General features: G+C 29.9%; 3 protein-coding genes across 3 annotated transcripts; 2 read left to right on the forward strand and 1 right to left on the reverse strand.

Moving 5' to 3' along the window:
- The first annotated feature begins 9,908 nt into the window (after window positions 1–9,908).
- LOC106784129 lies at window positions 9,909–14,051 on the forward strand. Its single transcript, XM_014743288.1, has 8 exons — window positions 9,909–10,043; window positions 11,833–12,022; window positions 12,121–12,235; window positions 12,328–12,435; window positions 12,514–12,615; window positions 12,710–12,976; window positions 13,070–13,349; window positions 13,449–14,051. Exons 1-8 carry the CDS (start codon window positions 10,023–10,025, stop codon window positions 13,554–13,556), a joined length of 1,191 nt encoding a protein of 396 aa, XP_014598774.1. The 5' UTR covers window positions 9,909–10,022; the 3' UTR covers window positions 13,557–14,051.
- Window positions 14,052–14,988: 937 nt separating this feature from the next.
- On the reverse strand, window positions 14,989–18,179 carry LOC106784195 (protein pellino). Its single transcript, XM_014743485.1, has 7 exons — window positions 17,722–18,179; window positions 16,996–17,178; window positions 16,591–16,822; window positions 16,270–16,476; window positions 15,898–16,185; window positions 15,326–15,657; window positions 14,989–15,180 (listed from the first exon to the last, which is right to left on the reverse strand). Exons 1-7 carry the CDS (start codon window positions 17,730–17,732, stop codon window positions 15,054–15,056), a joined length of 1,380 nt encoding a protein of 459 aa, XP_014598971.1. The 5' UTR covers window positions 17,733–18,179; the 3' UTR covers window positions 14,989–15,053.
- Window positions 18,180–19,373: 1,194 nt separating this feature from the next.
- LOC106784123 lies at window positions 19,374–21,696 on the forward strand. Its single transcript, XM_014743281.1, has 5 exons — window positions 19,374–19,464; window positions 19,545–19,680; window positions 19,803–19,913; window positions 20,076–20,205; window positions 21,613–21,696. Exons 1-5 carry the CDS (start codon window positions 19,374–19,376, stop codon window positions 21,694–21,696), a joined length of 552 nt encoding a protein of 183 aa, XP_014598767.1.
- The last annotated feature ends 1,042 nt before the right edge of the window (window positions 21,697–22,738 follow it).

The following is a 22,738-nucleotide window of genomic DNA, read 5'->3' on the forward strand; positions in this document are numbered from 1 at the left end:
TTTTTTTTTTTTTTGCTTATTCAACGATATAACGCATCAGTGTACTAATTATTCGAAATGGAGTGTAATTGATTTTCCAACGTCGAAAGCAGCATCGAACTAGAGTAAAAGCGCGAAAAATTCCTATACCGTGATAAAACCGATCATGGAATTAACCGATCGTCATCGATTCTATCGGAAAATATTGCCAAGGTATATCATTTTTTTTCTTCCTTTTTTTCCTCCCTCTCTCTTTCTCTCACTCTAGAAACTCATGTCTGTCTCACGTACGGATACCAATGAATGCCCCGGCACTGTGTTGGCTGATGAGGCGGAAGGCACCTAAAAAGATAAAGCGGTGAGACTCCGTAAAGTGAAGAAAAAAGAAAGAAGGCGAGAGTCCAGAGAAAACGAGAGGAAAGAAGCCAGGAAGAAACCGAGTGAGAGATAGAGAGAGGGTGGGAGAGGGAGAGGGAGATATAGTGGGGGAAAAAGGCAGAGGGGTAAAGAGGGATGAATGGGAGGGAAAGGGAAGAGAACCTGGGCGAAAAAGCCTGAGAGCAAAGCGAAGAGGAGCGAGAGGGAAGAGAAATCAACTTTTATTTGCCCGGAACGTCGTTAGGGGTAAGTGGAGGACCGAAGGGTGGCCGGACGTAATGGCGCCCTCAACCCAACCTTGGTTCTTGCCTTCCGGTATCTATAGTGCCTCTATCTTGCCTTTTCATCCTTCTTCCTTACCCTCCTTACTCTCTCTCTCTCTGTCTCTCTTTTATCGTCTTCCAGCTTTTCGATTTTCTTCGCGTGTATATACCTGTCTCTTTGTGTTGCTCGTTATGTATTCGAAACCTACCTCGCATATTTTTAGAAATAATAAAAAAAAAAATCGTATTGTTAAAGTTAACACCAGTAGTTATATTAAACGATTTTTCACGCTTCGTCAAAGATTTGTATTTCTTTATTATGTTTTTTTGTTTTGTTTAATTATGCATAATACTTGTATACATCAGCGTGAATATGTTTCGTTAAGAGAAATAAAAGATAGTTTTATTGCTATCAAAAATTTTTTTTTTTTTTTTTTTTTTTTTTTACAAAGAAAAATATTACGAGGTGTATTTGTTTTGGGAACGTGGTATAAGTTCAATTTTGAATTAAATAAATTAAGACTAGTAGTTTCAGTTAAGTAAGAATAACTATTTTTCATATTGATAATAACAGTAGAAAATTTTTATGATATGTTAGGTGTAACTATTAAAATTCTAGTAACTACTACGCCTAATATTTATTAAAAAATATTTCACTATCAATTTTAACGCACAAATATTACTTTTTTTAAAGTAATATAAATCCACTTAAAACTCAAAAGAAACTTTTATTTCTTTAACAAAATAAATAATCAGACAATAAAAATTTGTAATTCATTAACATTTACTTCAAAATCAATTCAAACGTAAACTCTTAAATATCACAATATACATATATATAAGAATGAGAATGGACCTAAATTACTTTTGAAAAAAAGTAAACAACTAATATATTGTGTGTTTTTAATTGATTGATTAAAAATTCAAGATTCTTTTAGTAACCTATTTGTTTGAAAGGAATGACCAAGCGTAAAGCTAGTTCGAAGGAACTACACAAAGATAAATCGCGATGATGGATACAAATCGCTTAGTAGATATAGCTCGTAATTCATCGGGTGGGTGATACGATTTATTTAAGAAAGAAAAAGAGAGAAAGAAAGAGAAAGAGAGAGAAAAGAAGAGGAAGAGACGCGTTTTTCCATAAGAGAATACGGCCCTGCCTAAGAAACATTACCATCACAATGGTGGACAAGGAAAGCGAGCTTGGAAAATAAAAGAGACGAAAAGGTTAGTGAAGGGAAGGAGAAGGGGGCGGGGATGCTTGGATTGCGACGTCCGGCGTCTCGACGCTCCAAAATGCCGCCATATACTTCCAACTGTGACGCCCCAACGATTACATGCTCTGAAATGCGTTCTCGATCCTCGACTATCATGGGAAACAGGATACATTTTGCGTTATCCTCGTATCAACCTCTTTACGTGTCGTTCGTACTAAACGCACCCAGATGACCTTTCGGAAAAGAATGAAGGGAACGAGCTATAACGTAGGATAGACAGAAAATGTTATATATACATCTATGTAATTTGATACTTTACAGCCTAGATTATTAGATATGTTATCTTTATAACACGTGTGTATGGGACAGATCATTTATTATTTATAAATTTTCGTGTGAACTAGAACATTATCGTTAATCGATTAATCTCACTTGTATTTTTTTGTTTTATATTAAATTCATATTTTATAATTATATATTATAGTACTCTGGTATTGTGAAGTACTGATCAATCAGTTCATCACTTGTATCTTTCTTTGTGCTTTTTTATTAGATATAGAAATAAATTTGGTTTCTGAATATTAAAATCATTACGTTAAAATCGCTATCTCTTTTTCGTCCAGGAATTCGACAGTTGCCTGAAAGATAGATCAAAGTCATCGAAAATAATGGAAACTATTATTGCAGAATAACAGATGTATGTATGATTACTTTATAAATAAACACGACATTTGTTTTAAATGCATATAATTCATTTCTACGCATAATACGTTAAATTTATCTTTTGAAATAGTAATGAAAATACTTATAATTAGTATTTTAATACAATAATACAATATAATATTGTATAAACTCTTAAATTATTCATATTATTTTAATAGTGCTTATGTGAAAATGTATATAAATAAAATATTAGAACGTATAAATCGTATAAATCTTCAATGGGGATCGTTGATTTCATATTCCTAGTAGGAAGGATTTACGACAATGAAAAAAAATAAAGGCAACTTATATAATAGATAACGTTCGCTACTTATGTATCTCGATATGAGTAGAGACGATTGGAGCCCGAGGAGAATGAAATAACAGAGAACGAAGAAGAATAGGTGGGTAATGTAACCTCGTCAGAAGGATATAGTGTTGTGAGTTGTGATGGGGACGAGCAACCCTCCCGCACTGATAGGCAATAATACGTAAGGGGCCGGCTTCGACGAGCTGGTTATGTAGGTGTAATCGCGTGTATCGGTTTAGAGCAGACAACACACACGACAATACATATCACGTTTGTTCGTGTGCGTCTAGAATGTGAAAGAGAAAGAGAAAGAGAAAGAAAGATAGAGAGATAGAAATAGAGATAGAAATAGAAAGAGAGAGAGAGAAGGGTAGGAGGAAGGGTAGGACGGAGGGAAGGAGAGAAAGCAGCAGCCCGGAGGTCGAGCTATCATAATATAGATTAGCTCATATGGCTCTCCCCTTGTGTTAGCTCGGATCTGGCTCATAGCCTCGAGTGCTCCGGGATTCACTATTCATACACGCGACAATTAGATAGGCATTACTCCGTATATATAGCTCTTCACAACCACCACCACTACCACTATCACCACCACCAACACTAGTAGTATTACTACCACCAACATTTGAAGCCAGAACGTAGAGTCAAGTGGAGTGGATTGCGCGCGCACCCTACGTACGCCGCACGTAGAAATGCTACGAAACGGAGTTGGTTGAAGGCAGGTACTAGTAGGGGCGGCTTCAGTCAACCCCTAAGCCAGTGTAAACACGTTTTAATAGAGATTCGCTCGAGCGGCTATAATAGCTTTCGGATGTAGCGGCCCATTCGACTTACTCTCTCCCTCTTCTTCTTCTTCTTCTTCTTCTTCTTCTTCTTCTTCCACTACTTCTCTCTTTCTCTCTCTCTCTCCCCACCATCCATTACTCGATCTCTTTTCCATCGACCCCCATCCCTATCTTTTTCGCGGCTAGTTATACACGTAGATCTATGCATTCCCTCTCCAGAGTACTTCATCTTTCCACGGTCTCTACTACTTTTCTTTCTACGAACATACTTTTCTCAATTTCCTAAACTAAATCGTAAAATTGTTTACAACTATTTGTATATTTTCTTATGTATACGTATAAGTAACCAGGTATCTACTTGATAAGAACCTAATTTAATTTTCATTTCTTTTATTTCGTTTTTCTTCTTTTGTCATTTTGTTTTTTTTTTTTTAATTATCTACTTTAATTCCGAGCAAGTATTTGTAATTAACGTGTTCGCATTGTATTTTGTAAAAAGCGTAACCGATCTTTTGAATCTTTAGAATTTATATGCGTTAAAATTCGAAAATGTTTCGAGAACGCGAGCTTTCGATTAAAGATGAGATTACAATTTTTAATTCATTTAATCATTTACTTCTCGGCAGTAATAATGAAGTTTGAAAAAAGGAAAAGGGGTAAAAGAAAGGAGAAGTTGTAAAGTATGGGGGGGGGGAAAGATCGAAGAAATATCGCGGCTCGATTGTTACAATGATAATAAATAATTGAAACGTTCGCAATGGCATGTGTTTATAAATTATTATCGATAAACGTTGTTTTAATTAAAAGAACGTTTTAATAATGAACAAGTCGTGTCATGATCGTGGCACGCTTTTCGAGAAGAATTTTCGACGTGAGAGCCGCACTAACGACGAAAATCTTAAAGAAGAAAAGAGGAGAGTGATTAGTGCAAAACTTTATCGACTTACGTACTAGAAAGTTTTCAACATAAAATGATAACGTAAAAGTAGCGCGTAACATCAGAGAGGAAAACTTTAATAAAAGCCGTCGTCGACGACACATCTGCAAGACTTTTCTCTCTCTCTCTCTTTCTCTCTCACTCTCTCTCTCTCTCTTTTTCTCTCATTCTCTTTCTCTTTCTATATCTTTCTTTTCCTACCTATTTTTTTATTTCTTTCTTTTCACGTCGAGAGAAAAAGGGTTGCAGTCTCGCGATATCACAGTGCAATTATCTCGGTGGAAATGAGCTTTTGAGCTTTGCATATATGCCTAAAACCGCGTATGCAATACCGAGAAAGCTGTATATGTATGTATGAAAGAGGTCGCGGACGGGAAAAGCTCGTATTTATACGTTCAGACGAGATAAAACGATGTCTTAGGGGCACCTGAAGCATTTACGGCATACCCAACGCCACTCTTTTTAAAAGAGAGAGAGAGAGGGAGAGAGAAAGAAGGAAACTCAAACGGGCAACTCGACATTTTAAAATTCACGAGAAACTTGTTCGCTAGTGAAATTGCAGTAAATACATTATGAAAAATCTCTGTTTCCTTACACGAAAGAGAAAGAAAGTCAGAGAGAGAGAGAGAGAGAGAGAGAGAGAGAGAGAGAGAGATAGAGAGAGAAAGAGAAACGGAGAATCAAAAGAAATCTTTTTTTTCCATTGGCAAGAAATATCTTTTTCTTATTTTACATATAGAGAAAAAAATCATGATAATATTACCTGTATGATATATCTCCGAGAAAGAATTATAATGAATCTTAAATTGACGAGTACAAAATCATCTTAATAAGAACCTTGGTTAACTTTACGTGTGGTTGGCCGAATTCTCTCGCAACTCTGCTTGCTGGTGCTTTGAAATTAAGAGGTCAGCTGAATTTTACTATGACGAACTGTGTGTATACCTATTTCGAGAAGTTACTTTTTTCTATACTCCTCTTTTTTTTACGAATTCCGGAGAAAGGGGAAGGAATAAGCAAGGTAACGGGATACGAACGGACGACTTTTAAGGTAAAGAGAGAGTGAGTGAATGAATGAGCGGGTGAAAAAGAGAAAGAGAGAGAGAGAGAGAGAGAGAGAGTCGAGAAAGTAGGGGTGGAAAGGTGCAAGAGGTGGGGTTTGCTAAGCTGAATAATTCAAGCTCTCATTAGGGCGACAAAAGCACCCTGATGGATAGCTGCTTGGCTTCGTTGGCCGTCGTCTGTATGAACTCACACGTATGTAATATTTCCCTACGTTATCGTTTATGTGTACGGGACACCTATTGCATTCGCTTGAAATATTATATAGTCGCGTACGTTGCAAACATTTCACTAACATGTACATACACACAACTATAAATTAGTATACTTCAATATAGCAACAATTTATGATAAATTACGTGAGAGTTTTTACCCTTATTTACATGAATTCAATCTATCAATAAAATATGAATATACCATTCTATTATTTATAGATATCTATTACTTTACAAAAATTACTTTTCAATTTGTTAAACTACGCTTACTATAGACGCATTATATTGTATTACTTGAACAAATTTTCATTTTCATTAACTCGAATTTTATTTGCCAATAAATGATTACTAATTTAACAATTCCTAGGTATCTATTATTTCAGATGATTACTTCAAAATCTGTTACAACTGCTCTCTCAAGAATGATTAAATAATATTCGTTAATAATTAAATAGTTAACATATTGTATTTCAACTTAAAGTAAATAGTCGAGTGTTTCGTTATCGATCATCGTGATTCGTTATTCAACACGCCAGCCGTATTATAAACTCGATCACTCTCAGGCACTCCGTTTTATTTCAGCAATCACGAAGCGAACGCTTGCCAGACTGCATCGAAATCAAGCACGTCGAAATGATGAATTTTTTAAGTAACACGATAGCAAGTAGAAGAAGTAAAAGAAAAAGAAATAGAGGAAGAGAGAGAGCGAGGAGAGGAGAGGAAAGGAGAGGGAGGGGGGGGGGAGAGCGAACATCGCGATATCATTTCGCTCTCGCTATTACGCTCTTTTATTTGCACAATTCCAGAGCCAGAGTCGCAGACGGCAAAGTCCTTAAGCACGATAAATATCGTCTTCTTTCCTCGTCGTAGTAAACCTTCCTCCTCTTCCTCCTCCTCCTCCTCATCTTCCTACTCCTCCACCTCTACCATCTCCAGCAGCAGCACCACCTCCTCATTTCTTTTTTTCCTCTTCTTTCTCTTTCCATCTCACTCGAGTCGTCCCCCTTTTTGTTTTATTTCGGATGTTCTTTCATTTCTTAAAAGGTTCCCGGTGATAATTAGCACAATGCGCGGCCACATTAATTATTAGCCGTGCTAATTACCCGAGGATAAATCGCTTGGTAAGGGGTAGACGAAAGAGGAGTGGAATAGGAGCGTAAGAGGGAAGGACGCTCGAGAGGACGTTGGGAGGGGATGTATACTGGGCGGAGAGGCCCATTACCGTTATTGCTGCAACAAACCGTCCAACAACAGCGATAAATACGAGCGAGAGGCTGGCGTTACAAATGTCTCTCTGAGTTATGATTATTATTTAGCGGTGCTTGCCTACCGAGTAGTAGTCGGCCCGTTTCGTTGTGGCCGGCAAAACCACCCTCTCTCTATCTCTATCTCTCTTGCTTTTCTATTCGAGTTTATCTATGTGTATACATATATTTGTAATATGCCACTTTAACGAATAATTTTATCTTTAACTTATTTACTTTTCTTCTTCTTCTTCTTCTTCTTCTTCTTCTTCGTTTTTTATTTTGTTGTCGATTTTTATAGAAATTTTTCTAGATTACTAGTTGGCCAAGTTAAGTAGAAAATACAAGCTAAATTATCAACGATTTGGAATCCAATAGAATGGTTTTTAATGGTTTATTTACAAAAAAAAAAAATGGTGATATATAATTAATTATTAGTTTATTTAGTCTATAAATCTATATAATATAACTATGGCTAATTGTAATAATTGAGCATGATATAAGAGTTATTTTATAAGTTGGCAATATTTTTTAAAATAAAAATCATTAAATTATAGGACCGTGTTTAATTAATTTTTCGTCATTCTGGAAATTGCTTGATTTTTTACATAATTTAGCTCAATCTATTATATTATGCATTAATTTAACACAAAATTTCATGAAATTTAGTCATACTTCAATTGACACCTACTGTAAAGTTATACCTAGATCTGTTATTTTAGATTCCATCAGCAAAAATGAATTTAAAAAGAAGCTAACCGACCTTTACTTCACGAACGTAAAATTAAAAGTCTGTTAAGGGTTCAGCATATTTTATATTAAATGCTTATTTTTACGCAGGAAGTTATAATATTTACAATTCAAATGCGTTCGGTATTATAATGAAACAGCTTGATCATGTTTTCTTTTTAATGCAAAGTAACGCGAATGATCTTCTAAGAAGGAGATTAAAGTCTCGTATTTTCTCTTTCTATCTTACGTTGACTTTGTAAAAATAATCACATTCGACGAAGAAACATTGTTAATTGACTTATTCTTTATTTTGTTTGAGCAGATTTTTCACCTCAGTTAATTCCTTTCATTAATGGTTTAGATAAAAGTACTTTTTGAAATCGAAACCTTTGACGAGTTTACGTAATGTATTCATTCGTAAATTTACTAACATATTTTATCTATTATTGTGTATAAATTGAAACTCATGCCATCTTTAAAAAATAATGCTCTTTCTTTTTTTTCCTCGTATTATTTAATATTTTGATCTTATTTTTTAAGAGAAATTTATAAGTAAATGTTTATTCAATATCTATCAAAATTAATTATACGGATATAATTTATTGTTAGAATAAAACAACAATATTTTCAGATTATATTACTATAATGTACAATGTGTAATACTTACAAAAAATTATCACTTCAACGGACATAGAATCTTTCTCCTAACGTAAATTCAGCAAAAAAGGTAAACGATACCACCATGCTTACTAATTGGGTCATTAAGGTACTATAAGTAAGTCACTTTTTGTGAAGTAGCACATTTAAATATAATAAACTAGAAAATTTTCAAAAATAAATACAATAATAATACACCACTGTACATAACGTTTTAAGAGACCTATCAACAACTTTTCGACAAATTATGTTCAAGCACTGCTATAACTAATTATGTGCACACTAATAAATGTATTTATTTTGTTATCAAATTTTTAATCAGCGTTAACGAATATGTCAAAAATTACGCGTACTTCTAAAGAAATCATAGTACTTTCAGTCAGATAATCTCTTTAAATAAACACTTGACATGATGCTATAATTGTTCAATTAAACACTTTTTCCTTACCGTATTAAACATAATATTAGGTTGTTCAGTAAACTTTGATTTAATCACATTTCCATTATAGCATTTTTATATATACGTGTAGATACGCGCATATATAATACTTAAAAAGTAATTATTTAATAAATAATAGTTCTACTGAAATACCATCAAAGTTTTAATCGATCAATAAAAAAGGAATCTATTAATACCGACTGGAGTTTACCGATCGAAAACACAGTTGATTTACCTTAACCAAATGAATTTCAATCTACAAAGCAATTTTCACCATAGAAAAGTTGGTATAGAACCTCAACCTATTCATCGATCGATAATACAGAGATTTACTAGACTAACTGAGTTTTGTGACAATGATTTTTTTCATTTTACAATTATCTCTGGAAGATTATTTCCCGTGCAATCGAGACATCAATTCGGGGAAAGTAAAACGTCAATTTCAATTGTACCTAACAATAAGTTTTCTTAGGTTTCAGCCGTTAACTAAATTATAAAAATATCTATTGTCTAACAATCTGCATTGGGACAAAGAGTCCAATTTAGGATATTCATATCTGGAATGAGATTAAGACCATGAGTCTCACTCAAGAAATTATAACTACGAGCCTGATTCGTGATATTCACGTATGATTTGAAATTCCGATCATGAATCAGACTCGTCAAAATACAGCAAAGAATTTATAATATGCTCATTAACATAAATCAAATGAACTTATTTTTAGAACAATGAACCCGACTGTTAGTTACACTCTCTTAGATCTTTGGTATCTAGCGGATCTATGATTGTGATCGATCGTATAGTAAAACAAAAAAGGATAGAGGAAAACAGTCAGTGAATCGATATCCTTAAGCAGAATGTTGTTGACCGCTATTCTTTCTTTAAGAGATCCTCTTTTTTCTTGGCGACCTGAACGCTACTTCACACCGGTAAAATATACAGGTGAAGGTAACCAGGCAGAGCTATCCGAGGCTACAAGTTTAAGATATTCAGTTTTCCTATAACCGTTGACTGAGTACTGACGAGTTCTCTGTTAAACTTTAACTAACTTTTATCTATCCTTAGTGTTTATTTTTTGTTTACAGTGTTTAATATATTAAAATGGAACTACGTTTATTTTTCGTAAGTTCAATTCTAAAGTTTTAAGTGCTTCCTATGGTATTTTATAATTAAACAATTTTTTTTTTTAATATTTCGTGTAAACAAAATTATTTTATTTATTGGGATTATTATGTTTTATTTCTTTTTCTTCTTATTATATTTTTTTTTTGTATTTACATTGATTTATTTATATTTTTTTTATTTAAAACAAATGCATTTAACATCAATTTGTACGCGACACGTCGGTGCAATAGATAAGATGTTAATTTATTCAAAGAATATAGCGGTATACAAACAGTTATTTATTATCAAAGGATTTCAATCTATTTAAGATTTTTTTTTAAATATAAATATGCAAAATAGATGTTTTATACTCAAATAGTTAATTTTGTTGCGCGCGAAAATCATAGGTTCAAAAGAAACATAATCAAATTTATATTAACAAATAAATAAATAAATATATAATATATATAAATTTAGATTATGATAAAAGTTTCAAGATTCTTACGATTCTACGTAAAGGAAAAGAAATGTCATTTGTAGTATAGTTATTCTGTTACATTCTTTTGAATGAAGTTCAATGACTGTGTGCGATGATTACGCCATTGTAAAACATTCCTTCAATCTTCCGGTTTGACCAGTAGTGAATTAAGCGGTTAGCGGATTAAATAGCTGCCTCGGGCCTCGAGGTCTTAAAATTTCTTTTCATTGTCTTTGAAATTAGTTAATGTGTTGCGCTGTGAACTTTTTGATTACTTTTCTTTTTTATTAATAACTTAATGGGGGAATTTTTTTGAAACTTTTATTTTTCTGACTTGGGTCTTAGAGTCCCGAAATTTGTATCGCTCGGGACCTAGCTTGACTTTATTCGTTACTGAGTTTGACTGGTACAGGTTTGAAGATTTCGTTCTCATAACTGTAATAACAATAAGTTTTGACGTAATCATACTATTATAACGTTAGACAAAATTCGAAGTAGGCTAAATAAAAAAAATAAAATAAAATTCTTACGAAAACTTTTCTTTACGATATCGCGTAACACCGCATTTATTTTAAATTATATTCTTTATTACGTACGTCATATTATACTTTGATATTAACGCACAAAACATTAAAAATAATAAATAAATAAATAAAACTAAATTAGAGTTTCTTTTTTCTGAAAATTACACGATTTTTTATAGCATATAATTTGAAATCGGTTTAAGCAAAGAAATCATATACAAAAATTTACAAATAAATAAATGGATATAATTTATAGTATCAAACGATGTAATTAATGGACCACATACCGTTAAGACTGAATGCATATAACGTGTCTACTAACGGGGAATGCCGTCAATGACCCGTATGTATCGCGCAGGTAGAGACTCACGTAGAAAGCAGACATATATATAATGACCCCGATTTTAGATTAGAATATACACATATTTTTTTTTCTATCTCCTTTTAAAAATAATCTGAAATACCTACGTGGGTAAGTTGAAAAGTTTGGAGCCTAATATAGAAACAGTTTATTTTTTATCATACTCATTTTACTTCAAAAGAATAAGTTTTTTTTCGAGACCACATTCTTTAAAAAATCTTCGTCAGGCCACGCGCGTGTTAGTATTAAACAAATAATTGAGTGTCAGTCACCGGTGACTGACGTGGCACTCAACGTTTTAATATACGTACGTTAAAAATAATTCTCATTACAATTTGTAAGTTTCAATTTTGATAGAAGATTGTAGCAGATCACACAATTTTATGTTATTCTATCTCATAGAAAATTTATTTTTTTAATCTACTTATTATTCTTTAATTTCAGTTGTTAGTTTCGTGTATTTTAATTTCTGCTGAAGAATATCATACTACTAAGCGAACAAAGATAAGTAATACAGATACATCTATCCAAGAAGAACCTCCAGAAGGATATTATGCGTTTGTTGAATCACCAAATGCTGAACCACCTAAAGTTAAACCGCCACCTTATGTTGAAAGCGATAAAGAATGTCATGGTATTAAAATATTATCTTTTTTTAATCTTTAAGTTTTATTAGTGGATTTTATATTTCTTTTATTTTATATTATATTAATTAATTGATATAAATTTTAGATACTGGTAAAGGAAAAGGATATGCATCTGTACATAATATTTGTGGTGATTTGAATAAAGGATTTATACCTAAAAATCCAATGAAGCAATATATCAATGGATCTTCCTATCCATTGTAAGTAAAATGCAAAACATTATTTATTACTTTTTCATATTATTCACATAATCCTTCATTTTTTTTTAATTTATACACATTTATATTTGTAGCACTTTGATAAAAAATCATACTCTCAGGTTTTTGAGCAAAGCTTTACCAATTTTAAAAGCAGACGAATCTTTACCTAAAGTTGCCAAAATTCAACCTGGGCAAAACTCGTAAGTATAAAGATACAAGAATATATTAATATATAAAAATGTACATACTACAATTTTTTCATATTGCTTACTTTGCAGAGTTGATCCTAATCGGAAACGAAGTAGAAATAAAAGATCTTCCGATACAAACGATAATGCAAATCGTAATGGTCGCAAATTTTGTGAGAATGGTAGTGGAGTGTATGTTATTTTATTGATTTGATTTATACTAATATATGTATTATGTAATTTGTAATATTATTAAAAAATAATTTTTTTAAATATTTTTATTTAGAGTGTGTATGTTGTATAAGGCCATTCAAGGTGAACCATTGGCAGCATCAGCAGCAGAACGTAGAGATGAGCCTTCGACGCAAGAATATCATCAACGAAATCCTGTTCAAGAAAAGCCAGAATATACTGGACCACCAACCCCATGTCCAGCCAAAGTAGAATATGCTACTCCAGTATTCGCAAAAAATTATCAAGGAGTTTGGCGTTATGTTGTCCAAATTCCTTATGAGGGTTACTTTACACAAACAATTGAAGTTACTCGATGCATGTAAGTGATATATATATATAAAATAAAAGATAAATATTTTAATATTATTATTTTATATAATTTTTAAATTATATATTTTATCACCAAATATAGGCAATCAAGATGTCACTATTTAGATGGCGGTTGTTTATCTTCACCAAGATGGACGAGTTTACTGGTAGCTGAAATTTATTATCCCGAAACTTTTTTGGAAGGAAGTCAGACTGATAGATTTCCAGGTCCCAGAGATCCTGTTGTTGGTGTACCACCACCTGTACATGATTTCCAAAATTATCAACAGTACTTACAAAAACGTGCAGGTGAAAATGAAGCACGTAATAGTGGTGGTTCTCAACATCATTGTGATGGCGTAGATGAAATGGGTTGTTTCCAGGTAACTTATTTGTTATAATTTAACAAAAAGTAAAGTAACAATTACTTTTATATGCTTGAGTAAATTCATCCTTCATTATTTTTTGTTCCTTTTATCTAGGTACGATTGTATTATGATTGGTTTTTAATACCAGGCAGCTGTAAATGTTGGCGACCTGATTATTTCAATCGATATGTTCGTCGTAGTGGATCTAGTACCGAATTATGATCATACCTACTTTCACTTATATACATATAATACTTAAATATTAAACATGCGTTTGTAAAACTATTAGTTCATTGTTTGTGACTAAAAGAGAAAATTACTGGTCATATAAATGAACGATAATAGATAGATACGTTCGAGCAAAGTCTAGGTAAAATAAGTTAATCATAGTTTAGATTAATTAATTATTCTAAGAATTTCTACACATGAAAAAGGTCTCTTTGCAGAGAACATTTTCATTCGCGTAAGATTTGTTTAAAAAAAATCAACAATAACAATTGATCATTAAATTATTCGTAACGTCATTGGATTTACAATACTGAGAACATTCAAAAGTAGCTTTCTCAATGAAGAGATTTTGCCTTTTTGATACGCGACTGATTAAATCCTATAAATAATTACATAAATACATACACAAAGATATATATTTATGTTACAGACTGTCGTTGTAAGTATATCTGTTTGTTTATAAATGTTATAAATATATTGTTATTTATATTCTAATTTCACGATTTTATTTTATATATTAATTACTCCAGATTTTTATTTATATGTATATACCTTTAGAAACAAAAAATTAAATAAAAGAGAAATATTATTTTACTCTTACATACACTCTTAGATATGAAATACTTTTTAAAATTTAATTAGTAAGAAATTTTATTTTATCTTCATGGAAAAAGCGTAGTATAATAAAGTTGTAAATATTTATAGTTGATAAAAAATTACTCTTTAATCGAAGATAAATATGATATATATAAGATAAGTAACATTCAGTCGGCAAATAATTACATTATTTTGTTTTTTTGGTAAGGACCTCGTGCCTTTTACAACGTTTTTTCACTATACTTTCATGGCATTCTTAAATTTATCTAAATTAGCTAAAAGGAGATCGATATTGTTACATAATCATTGTGCTTCTTTCTATCTTGTAATACTCTCCGTCTATGTACTAAAGCAAAATGCTACTAAAATTAACTTCATTAAATTATATTTTTTTATAAATTTAAATATTTTCGATATGATAGTAAAGAGTATTTTACTTTTTTCCTGATCATTAATAATTCTTTCTTTTCTGGTGATAAAGAGGAATGCCGTAATTAAATATCCAATGATGAAATAATTATTAATTTAATAATAAATTACGTCCGAGTATAAACTATTACATACTATAATAAACATAATTCATGATTTTCTAATTCGACATTGTTTGAACTTTTCTCTTTTACATTCATCTTCGTATATATTACACAATTAAAAATTATATAACTTCCATGTACATAATAACAAGAAAAGTGTATTGTACAACGGATGCTTCTTTTTTTATATTAGACTTATTGTACAACAAAAATCTTCAACATAAGCAAATATTTAAATCATTTTGAAGATTGTTGATTTTTATAAGCCTTGTATTGTGTTTTTTTTCTTTTCTATCTTTTAATTAGTATAAATTATTTTTATAGATTACTTTTCTTGAAATTATAGGAAGTATAATTATTTTCAATCTACATTGTCCTGAAAAATGAGTTTTATATAACCAGGTGAACCTTCAAGAGGAACTGCACAGAAGGGACAGATTGCGATGTAACCGTTTGTACCGTGTGGTATTGCCACTTGTTCCCAGTATCTGCAAATAAATATAGATTGTTATCATCGCTTCTTTATAATTTCATGATAAACAAACTATTACGTGTAAGAATACAAGAAAATTTTTTCTTTATTTATAATCTATAAAAAGATATTATTTTGTCTATGTAATCTCTAATACTGACTTCACAGTTTTTTCCGTAGCCATATGTCCACAAGGTCTAAATGCATAAGTAGGTGGGCCTCTGTCAACGTAAAAGGCAGGTTCAATTCCCATTGTAAGTTTTACTACTGATCCGGCAACCAAACACATTGGACATTTTCTTGTTACTTTATCTTCCTCCTGTCCCCAATCGTGATGACCTTGTACGTGGCCACATTTTAAATAAACATATGGTTGCTGTTGAGCTGTATCTGCTGCTGCCTTACGTGGAATAACTAGAGTATTTAAGCCGACAGGACATTGCGGCCTGCCAGCATTTATAGCATCAACTAATTCTTCTAAATCATGTTTTGTCTATATAAAAAAAATTTAGTATAAAGTATCTATATTAGATTTACTAACACGTAAATATTCATTAAAATTTACATTGAAAAACCTATAATAATAAATTTGAAAAAAAACAAAAATTAAAATCAAACAAAATAATGGTACTTGCAAAATCTATATTACATTGGTAGTAAATCACATTTATCACGTTGAAAATATTTTTTGAGATTGACTATTTTTGTTAACAATAAAAAAGATTTTATTTACCGGTGATTTTGCAAGACCTTCCGCTGATCTCCAAAGTAATGTAGCCCCGCATAAATCGATAAGAGTACCATCTTGTAAAATATTATTTTCATCCTCTACATAATTTCCCTTTTGTTGAGCACTTCTACTCTCTCTAAGAGAAAATACTCCGCCACCGACACTAACTTCTCGCCAAAATCCACATTGGGCTTCTCCACTACAGAATTGTCCACGTGGATGCATTATCAAAACCCCATTAGTTGTCAAACCATCAATTTCTCTATTTTCTTGCCATTTTGTTGCTTTTTCCTATACGCAGAAGAAATATGATCTTTTTCCTCTTAGGATACAACTCTGAATTTAATAATGTATTTATTCTACTATAAATCTTACCCCTAAAAAGATGTTTCTAGAACTATCAAAACCAGCGGCATAAATTCTAGCAATTCTAGGATTTGATCGATCAGCAAGAATTCTACAGGCAAACCTACTAATTGTACTCTGAGCTACCCGCCCTTCATTTGCAGTTCCGCAGTCACTCCCACCAGGACATGTATCCATTACCACAAAATCAATTGGTGATTCAGATGAACGACCAATCTATGCAATGATCAATTTGTTTAAATAAAAAACATATGTCACAGTTTTACTTTAGATAGAAATACGAATATGCAATATCGTCTGTTTTTAATTTGATTCTTCATCGAAACTTACTTGAAACATATCTGTTTCTTCATCTTCCGTATATTCAACTATAACAGCTTGTGTTCTAGAAAGTGTATACGAAATTGAATGCTGTTTTGTATTAAGAATGGCTTGTGAACTGTGAGGAGTTTTAACAATGTAATGTTTACTACGTTTAACGCCATTTGGTATTGGTCTTTTAAATAAAAGGAATTTGCTTCTTCTCCTACCACGATCACCAGGTGGAAGATATCCGTTATACCTATAATAATGACTGTGTGTGTGAATACGTTATTAAACCATAATCTTTTTTAGTTTATTAAAAATTTGAATACTCTTTGGAATTAATATTATTCATATTTGGTAATTAAAAAACAATATTGAGAGTATATGCACAAAAAATACATATACTATAAGCATATTATATATTTTTACCCAAGAATAACTAATTCTCCATATTTTACTAGCTGCTTTGGTTTATCATGGCGATGACTATGACATTCGTGAGGATTCACATGTTGTCGGTTATGAGGATGTTTATTACGTGGACTATGAGGTGGACCGAGCGTTTCTCCTTCTTCCACAAGCAATGGACTTTCGCTACTACCACCATCCGATCTGAAATCATATATATATTATCTATATTTAATCTTTCATATTAATTACTATACAATATGTATATACTTTTAGTACAATTATTTAAAACGCTTATAAACTAAATTAAATAAAAATACCGATTATAAGACCAAAATAAGTTAAGTACAAAAATAAACAAAAATTCTTTATTTTTATGAATGAAAAATTTCTATTATTTAATTATGATTTTACTCGCACACAATGCATATACAGTTTCTCTCTTATTATTTATCATACAATATTTCTTTTTTTTTCCATTAATTAAGATTATGTAAATAAGATGTTTAAATGATACGAACTTCTCATAAAATTATGTACGCGTACGATATACATAAAAGAATATATATTTATTATAGAAAAAATTTTTTTAAATATAAAAAAAATTGTAAAAGATACATTATTTCTCATGTGTTTTGAATATAAATGAAAACAAAATTATAACAGTATAACATTAATCTCTAATATATAAGAGCAATGAAACCTTATCAATACGATATGCACATATAAAATGTCAAGATTAGTTACCGTATCACCATTGTGTGTTCTGCTTTTAAACCAATTTTGCTCCAACCGTGAACACTCGCAACATGAGCCACTTTGAAATGTTAATAAAAATAAACTTTATTTAATGAAAATAATAAAACGTTATATGACTAGTCCAATGAAGTACATAAAACCGTTATTATAAATGCGAAGCTCAACAACATTCGAAATATAAATTGGACGTTTCATGATTACAAGTTACACGATAATCACATTTATTACCGAGTGTGCATAACACGCTCGTAGCTTTAAAGTTCAACACACTCTTATTATCGACATATACGTGAACACTTTACATCATATATATATATATATATATAGAGATGTATGTATATATATATAAGATTTTTATATATAATAAAATTAAGAAATCTCTATAAAGACATAGATCACTACAAGACAATTTTCTTGGATTGTTTTCGTTGTGATCATTTGGACAAGACAGATCCGTATAATGCATGCAATCACATAAAAGACTTCAAGCTTCATTTCTATTGTAAACTGCCATCTATATAGATTATCTTAAATCACTTAAAGCTTCATCTTGATTGGTCGATACTAACCTATTGTATCTCATTTGTATATTTCTACTTTATACTATTCGTTATATGCTTATTTTTATTAATTATAAATGTTTTCTGATATTATTACATTGATTAATTAATTATTTTATAGTAATATATGTTATGCAAGTAATATTTTATTTAACCTAAAGCCTTATTAATATTCCTTTTAATAATGACCAATGGTAAAACAGTAATTTAGACATGGACGTATCGTAGACGTCACGTGATTACTTCTAATTGGTCTATTTTGATGACAATTTTAATTCAAATCTATAGTGGCACATTTCAAATGACACTTTTGATATTAGTTATTGTATCTTTGTAATTTCTAACATTAATACATTAATAGTAAATGTAAAAATTGGTAATAGAAACAAGATATGATGAGTAATACAATTATGTCAAAATTTAAAAAAAAATCTAAGAAAAATGATTTAGACTTTATTCTTACAAGTATCATGCAAATTTTTAATGAGGCTATAAATAAATTTCAATTAGCGGTGAATAATATTTTACAAATAATAATAATATTTATGTATATATATTATTCTAGCTATATTCATATTATTATATATAATTGCAGATTACAGTGCCTTTATTAATTGAAAATTCAATATTACAATCACTCCTTACAAAGGAAGAAATGGAGTTAGTAAAAAATATTATATTATTTACTGATAAAAGGCATCAATCGTATTTATGTAATTAAAAATGTTTTTTATATAAAAATTATTTTTAAATTTGATTATTTTTATTTAATTTTTTTTTTTAATGGAATTAATCTAGCTTTATCAAGAACTTCAAATACTTCGTACGAATCTTCGACAAGTGGATTAAACGAAGATAGAGATATTACTGATGATATGGTTTTCAAAATGCTCAAGGTATTTTTTATTTCATTAATGAAAATTTTTATTTTTATAAAATAAAAAGATGATTTTTAATTAGATATTGTATAGTTATTCAAGTATTCGTACAGCTGTTCCTTCATATGAAATAAACATTTCAACGCAATCGTCATTATTTAAATATTATATTTATTATTTTATGGATTATGCTATATCAATAATGCAATTAATGCCGAATGAAGAAATGGCAAAAAATCTGCATTATAGGAGTGTTTGGTTGCGTCATAAAAATGCTCTCAAAGAAATCAATAGTAATTTATATATTACAACGTATTTCTTTTTTTTGTATCACTATGTTTTCTGATGGAAAAATATTTTTCTATGTTATTAGAACTTATTGCAAATTTAGAAGCGCAAAGAGAGGACAAAGAAAAGACTATGGAAAGTACAATGACACAATACAAAAACGATACAATGATTATCGATAGATTAAATCGATTGTGTTTAGAAGATATAAAAAGTATTGGGTAAAATTATGAAAATATCAAAACGATTTTTGTACTTCAAAATTAAATAATTATTTTAATAAAAAAATGATTTCTTTGTTTAGTAATAATAACGAAAAGAAACAATATTTGCTTTACAAAAGTTGGGAATTGAAACGAGATAAATTACATGATCAATTAGATCATATCAAGAAAGAGTTAGAAACTATTCAAACTAGAAATTTCAAAACTATATCGGATATTAATAGCAGAAGGTTATTTTTATCCATTTTTTTAAATCTCTATTAAGAATAATTATATTATGTATCATTGAATATATATTTAATAAAAAATTAACGATATTTATATTTATTCTTTCAGTACACAATATAATATTATTTATTAATTTAAATATTTGTAACATTTGATTTCCGTAGAATTAAAACCGAAGCTCAGTTATTGAGTTTAATTAATAAATTCGATGTAGATATGGATGACAAATTATCTGAGTATGAAGAACTCTGCAAAACTTATGAATCAGATAAGATGGAAAAAAATTTTTTAAAGGTACACACACACACACATATTATTTCTACCATTTTTGTCATTCTGCCATATATATACCGGGTGGTATCCTAATATAACAATTTCAAATAATTCCTAAGTTATTCGTTGTACGACAAAATTTTTCTCTAATCTGTTAGATACTCTACTCTGTACTAATACTATAATTTCTTTTTTATTATCTTACTTTTTTTATCGAGATATTATGGTCACCTTCAGTTTTTTAAATGAAATTTCTAATATTTTTTATCGAATTTGTATAATTAATTAAATTTTTTATGAAACGATATTATACAATGTTAGACTTAAGATAAATAATTACTGGTATAATATGGTAAAACCCGACATTTTTTAAATTTACATAATTAGAGAGGCTGTTTAGAATAATATATTACACACCAGGAGTAAATACAACATAATCATTTTCAAGGTAAAAAAATACAAAGTTTTACTAATATTCTTATATACCAGTTCTTTGTCAGCACTTGATACAAGATGCTGACAATGCAATAGTTAATAGCATAGGATCGTAATTTATTCTAAGCAATCACTGCATCGAGTCAAAGATTTTTTTTTTATTTCTTAATCACAACTTGATTATTATGTTTTTTATCTTCATATGTACTGTTTTTGTTACGTCTTGAAAGTGTTATAAAGTGTGTTTACGTTTCCATTCCTCTTTTACATAATTTTTTACTCTAGTAAGTCTATAGTTTTACTTATCGTATTCACATTCCTTGACACACTAATTCATTTATATCTCCTCACTTCTATTCTCTCACCTCTATTCTAAGCTTCCTTTCTTTTCTGTCACGCTCGGCTAACTTTAAAAATCTTTAAATTAATTTAAAATTTTTTACGAATTTTTTTAGAAAAATCGGAAGTGGCATACATATAAAAAAAAAACATTTTTTGTCTTTAATTAAAAAAAAAGGAGGGTGATTACTTGAATTTTTTCAAAAATTTGTTTGTAAAGAGCATATAAAAACATACAGTAAGAAAAAACGACCTATTCGTTGAATTTTTCGACAAGTTATAAGCATTTTAAACAAAAAACCTCACAAATATCTAAAAAAATTCATATTTCAAAAAAGAGTAGTTGTAAAAATTAAAAAAAGATTATCTTTTGTCGGTTTTAATAACATATAAAATTTTCACCTGAATCGAAATTTTCACCTGAATAAAAAAGTGGTTGTCGATTTGATGTATATATATAATGTATTATAAATATATAAAATATGTATTATATAATATATTTATAGTATTAATGAATTATGAAGTTAAATTTAGTTATAAACTATATAGAATTTAATCTATTTAATTTAATTTATTAAGAATTTTTAATTTAATTATAAATAAATACTAATATACATTTATATATACATTATATATGTGCATTCATTATTTCAGGCGGCAATAAAATTACAAGAGGATACATACAACTTATTTTTGAAAAATGTTTTTGATGAAACTTCGGAATATTATACAGGTTAAATGAAATATATTTAATTATCTGTTATTCCCCAAAACATAGACATTTAACGAAAGCGATTAATATTGATAAGCGTTTATCAAGATTTTGTTTGTATATAATAATCTAACTGGAAGTTTCTAAACGATCTCTAATGATGTATTGTTACGCGAACATTTAAAAATTCTGAGGGACAACAAGAATGGCAGGTGTTATTAATTTCGAATAGCATATAATAAAAAGTTTATTACAACAGGAACTCGTTATGAATATCTTGGAAGTATATTAAGCGTTAGGAATATATTCCGAAACAATAGATAAGAAAGTTAGAATCGATACATAATTAAGTAAATTACAAACAATTTAATTGTTTATAATTGAAAGAATAAAAAATTGGCCAAAAAGTTGTAAGAAATTAGAAAAAAATATAAGACAACAGATGTTTATTTATTCTTATAATAATAAAAACGAATAAAATTGTTGAACTATTTCTTTTATTTCTTCTTCAGTTATTTTTATTTACTCCTGCCAAAATTCGAACTTCTTCACTAAATGTTATTATAAAATGCAAAATTGTTTTCTACAATTGTTTTTCATCCATAAAAGGAACAAAATTTTTTTACGGAATTGTCCGATTCAGTTGCTAGATACATTCTTTATATATATATTAATGTACAGGTACATATAAATACAATAAATAATAAATGAAACAAATTATTATTATTATTAACTGACCTAGGAACTTGAAAGTTCATTGCAGCAAATATCAAACCCCGCCAATGTTCTCGTCTCTGCGCAAGACCCTTCCATTTCGTATTTCGCAACTTTCGTATCTCATTTCGCTATAATTATAAGATCTATTTTAATATTATTCTCCTGTCTAGCGATGTTTTAATCTATCCAATAGTTTTTTTCCAATTAAATTTACTGCTTATTATTTAATACACACTTTGATCATTATTTATACGCGCCACGTAGATTGCTTACCATTAATGCGATTTTATGATGTTGATAATGTTCGGAAATATATTAATAAACAAATATATTAATGTAGGAATGTGAGAA

Source organism: Polistes canadensis, unplaced genomic scaffold, assembly GCF_001313835.1.
Source record: "Polistes canadensis isolate GaletaPanama2010 unplaced genomic scaffold, ASM131383v1 scaffold_31, whole genome shotgun sequence".
Taxonomy (NCBI): Eukaryota; Metazoa; Arthropoda; class Insecta; order Hymenoptera; family Vespidae; genus Polistes; species Polistes canadensis.

Bases quoted from the DNA above. Each gene is read 5' to 3' on its own strand.
- LOC106784123 (XM_014743281.1), top strand. From the start codon at position 19,374: ATGCAATTAATGCCGAATGAAGAAATGGCAAAAAATCTGCATTATAGG. The intron at 19,465-19,544 runs GTAATTTATATA...CTATGTTATTAG, and splicing joins TGCTCTCAAAGAAATCAATA to AACTTATTGCAAATTTAGAA. The intron at 20,206-21,612 runs GTACACACACAC...TCATTATTTCAG, and splicing joins TGGAAAAAAATTTTTTAAAG to GCGGCAATAAAATTACAAGA.
- LOC106784129 (XM_014743288.1), top strand. From the start codon at position 10,023: ATGGAACTACGTTTATTTTTC. The intron at 10,044-11,832 runs GTAAGTTCAATT...CTTTAATTTCAG, and splicing joins TGGAACTACGTTTATTTTTC to TTGTTAGTTTCGTGTATTTT. The intron at 13,350-13,448 runs GTAACTTATTTG...CCTTTTATCTAG, and splicing joins ATGAAATGGGTTGTTTCCAG to GTACGATTGTATTATGATTG.
- LOC106784195 (XM_014743485.1), bottom strand. The intron at 16,477-16,590 runs GTAAGTTTCGAT...ATCATTGCATAG, and splicing joins AAGAAACAGATATGTTTCAA to ATTGGTCGTTCATCTGAATC. The intron at 15,658-15,897 runs GTAAATAAAATC...TTTTTTATATAG, and splicing joins AAGGTCTTGCAAAATCACCG to ACAAAACATGATTTAGAAGA.